This window comes from Monoraphidium neglectum, assembly GCF_000611645.1.
Source record: "Monoraphidium neglectum strain SAG 48.87 unplaced genomic scaffold scaffold01283, whole genome shotgun sequence".
NCBI lineage: Eukaryota > Viridiplantae > Chlorophyta > Chlorophyceae > Sphaeropleales > Selenastraceae > Monoraphidium > Monoraphidium neglectum.
Genome location: NW_014012345.1, coordinates 10,002 through 12,581, shown reverse-complemented (window position 1 = coordinate 12,581; position 2,580 = coordinate 10,002). Strand labels below are relative to the sequence as shown.

Below are 2,580 nucleotides of genomic sequence, written 5' to 3'. Positions count from 1 at the left end.
GTAGTGAGCGGGTGGGTGGGTGGGTGGGTGGTTGGGGGGACGGAGGGAGTGCGCACGCCACCTTTGGTGGCCGGGTGCTTTGAAGTGCCACTGAAACAACACAAGTTCGTACTGATGATTTTGTACAGCAATTGAGAAACTGTATGGGACTACCTAAGTGCTCATGATATGCCTTAGTGCTCATGATATCTTCAGCCGGGTGACGGGTCGTGAGGATCTCGCGGCAATGTTTAGTGCGTAAAAACGGACGCCCTGGCAGTGTTTGCCGTGCCTGGCCTGCGCACCCGAGTATGTGAGCAACAAGGTCTTCTGGTCGTTGCTGCTGTCACTGATGGAGGCCGCCTCCCCTAGCCTGTAGTCGCGTATGCGCTTCCACTCAGATGCCAACGAGGGGTCCAGGACCGTCCAGTTGTTCCTGGGAGGGGGCACATGTAAGGAGTCGATTGCTTGTATTGGGGACGGAGCGAGCTTGGGATGGGGTGTGCCGCCGACGTGGCTGTTGCAAGGCTGCATGGCATGCGAGGACTGCTCCCTGTCACCCAATATGGCCCGTGGCAAGGGCAGTCTGGTCGCCGCAAAGCAAAGTGCGGCAAGTGCATTGCGTGGCTGGCGGGTGCAGCTATTCAGCAAGGCAGGCCCCGATGCGGTCGGTCACAACGCTGGGACTGGGCCTGGAAGTGGGGGCCCCGCGCACGGCCCGTACACCACTGCACTTGGGCGAGCGACACCCAACCTCGCGCGCCTTTCCGCAGCGCTGACAGGGATGCAGCACTGCTGCTGCTCCTGCTGCTGCTCCTGCATGCTGGTGAGCCTTCGCAAAGCCAGCCGCCCAAGACTTATCCAACCTCCCCCTGCCCACCCACCTACTCAATCCCATACACCCACACACCCCTACACATACCTGAGGTAGTTGAAGGACACCATCTGGGGCTCCCACGAGTCCTCCTCAAACCAGACGCTGCCCACATTGACCAGCGGGTTGGAGGCGATGCGCTTAATGACCTTGGCGCCAGGCTGCAGCGAGACCAGCTGGAACTCGGTGGTGTCCCTGAGTTTGGGGTGTTTGCAGCAGGGCACCCGGGTCAAGCTGTAGTGAGGACCAGCACTCAATAGAGGGGAGGTGGGTGGCATGGCAGAAAAGGCGCTGGCTGTGACGGGCGATGACTTGATGATTTTGGGGGGGTCTGCTGCCTGGGAGTGCGTGGTTTTGACGTGTGAGGGAGGCCCACAAAGGCAGAGTCCGTGCAGCAGTCCCAGAGGCAACGGCAGGGGCCTCACGGACAGTCAGCTGATGCGCCACGCCTGCGCCTTTCTTGAGGGCCGTGCTACCGCGCATCACGCGTGCTCATGGTGATGTGCTGTGTTGGCTGCTGGACAGCCTGTTGCTGCCATGTGCTGACACAGCAGGCCCGGTCCCACCTGTCGATGGAGGTGACGATGTAGAGGCCGTTCCCTTGCTTGTTGAACCGAAACACGCCCCCCTTCTCGCCAAACGGCCACGTGATCAGCCGCCGCCACTTGGACGCGTCCGCCTTGCTGGCGCTCGCGGCAATCCACTGGGCGGTGGTGTAGTTCTGCTCCTTGGCGGCGCTGAACAGCGCGTCGAGGTCGGGGGCGGCCGCCACCGCGGCGTCGGTGGTGGGCGGGGCGTCGTTTATGAGGACGTACGTTGAGCCGTCTGTGTTGTTGTATCCCAGGGCGGCCTGCACGGTGGGGGCGGCGAGGAAGCGCAAGAGGGCGAGGGTTCGAGGGGCTCGGAGGGAAGGGGGGCGCTAGAGGGAGCCGGGGGAGGAGTTGTTGCAACACAAGCGTATGTATGTGCATGCATACTGCTGGTGTAGCGTTGCAAGTTGGCGAACACTGCGGTCCTAGACGGGTGGAGAAAATCACGAGATGCGAAAAACATTGGCATCAACAGCAGCAACCACGCCGTCTCAGGGCGAGTAGCCCGCGGCTGGTGGCTTGCGCCTGCTGGTGGCTTGCGCCTGATTTTCACGGCTTTCCGCAAAACTTTTCTCGTCTCCCACTACCTGTGCCGCTTGCAATCGCAAGGCCCTTGACAGCGCAGCCATCCCAGGCCCAACCCTTGATGGTAACCCACCTGTCGATACTGCTTATGGCCTAGGGCCCTTTGTCCATTGCAGGACGGATGCAATATCGGCAGCCAAGCGTGCAAGGGGGGCGCCTCACCCGTATGTTGAAGCCATAGTCAGGCAGCCACGTTGTCAGCCCCCCGGGGTTGACCGTGTCGAGTGTGAGCTTCATGGTCTTGAGGTCGAGGCGGTACAGGTCAAACACCTCCTTGCTGCGCTTGTTCAGGCCGATGTACAGAATACCAGGCCTCTGCGGGGATGCGATGCGGATTGAGGAGATCGGGGTTGCGAGGGCAGTGGTCAAGTGTGCCTCTCGGCATCACCACAATCGGCTGTGGGTCATGCTGACGCGGGAGGTGGGAGCAAGGCGCAGCGGGTGGGCGCATGGGACCGCCGACATGGCGGCTCTACTCGGGACGTTAAGCATGCACTGGCTAGGCAGCTGGGGTGCAGGGGTGGATGGGGTGGGGGCGATGCATCAAAACTG

At 61.6% G+C, this 2,580-nt stretch overlaps 2 protein-coding genes across 2 annotated transcripts in view; both read right to left on the bottom strand.

The window, feature by feature from the left end:
• Positions 1-801, bottom strand: part of MNEG_7318 (peptidase S9 prolyl oligopeptidase active sitedomain protein) — a gene marked incomplete at both ends in the record, with an annotated part of 3,070 nt that extends 2,269 nt beyond the window's left edge. Inside the window, 2 exons of the mRNA XM_014044212.1 lie at positions 285-415; positions 734-801. Coding sequence (XP_013899666.1) covers positions 285-415; positions 734-801 — 199 coding nt within the window. The remainder of the gene's footprint in view (positions 1-284; positions 416-733) is intronic.
• A 90-nt stretch (positions 802-891) lies between these two features.
• The window catches only part of MNEG_7317 (hypothetical protein), a gene marked incomplete at both ends in the record, with an annotated part of 3,474 nt that continues 1,785 nt past the window's right edge, over positions 892-2,580 (bottom strand). The window contains 3 exons of the mRNA XM_014044211.1: positions 892-1,048; positions 1,420-1,703; positions 2,191-2,343. Coding sequence (XP_013899665.1) covers positions 892-1,048; positions 1,420-1,703; positions 2,191-2,343 — 594 coding nt within the window. The remainder of the gene's footprint in view (positions 1,049-1,419; positions 1,704-2,190; positions 2,344-2,580) is intronic.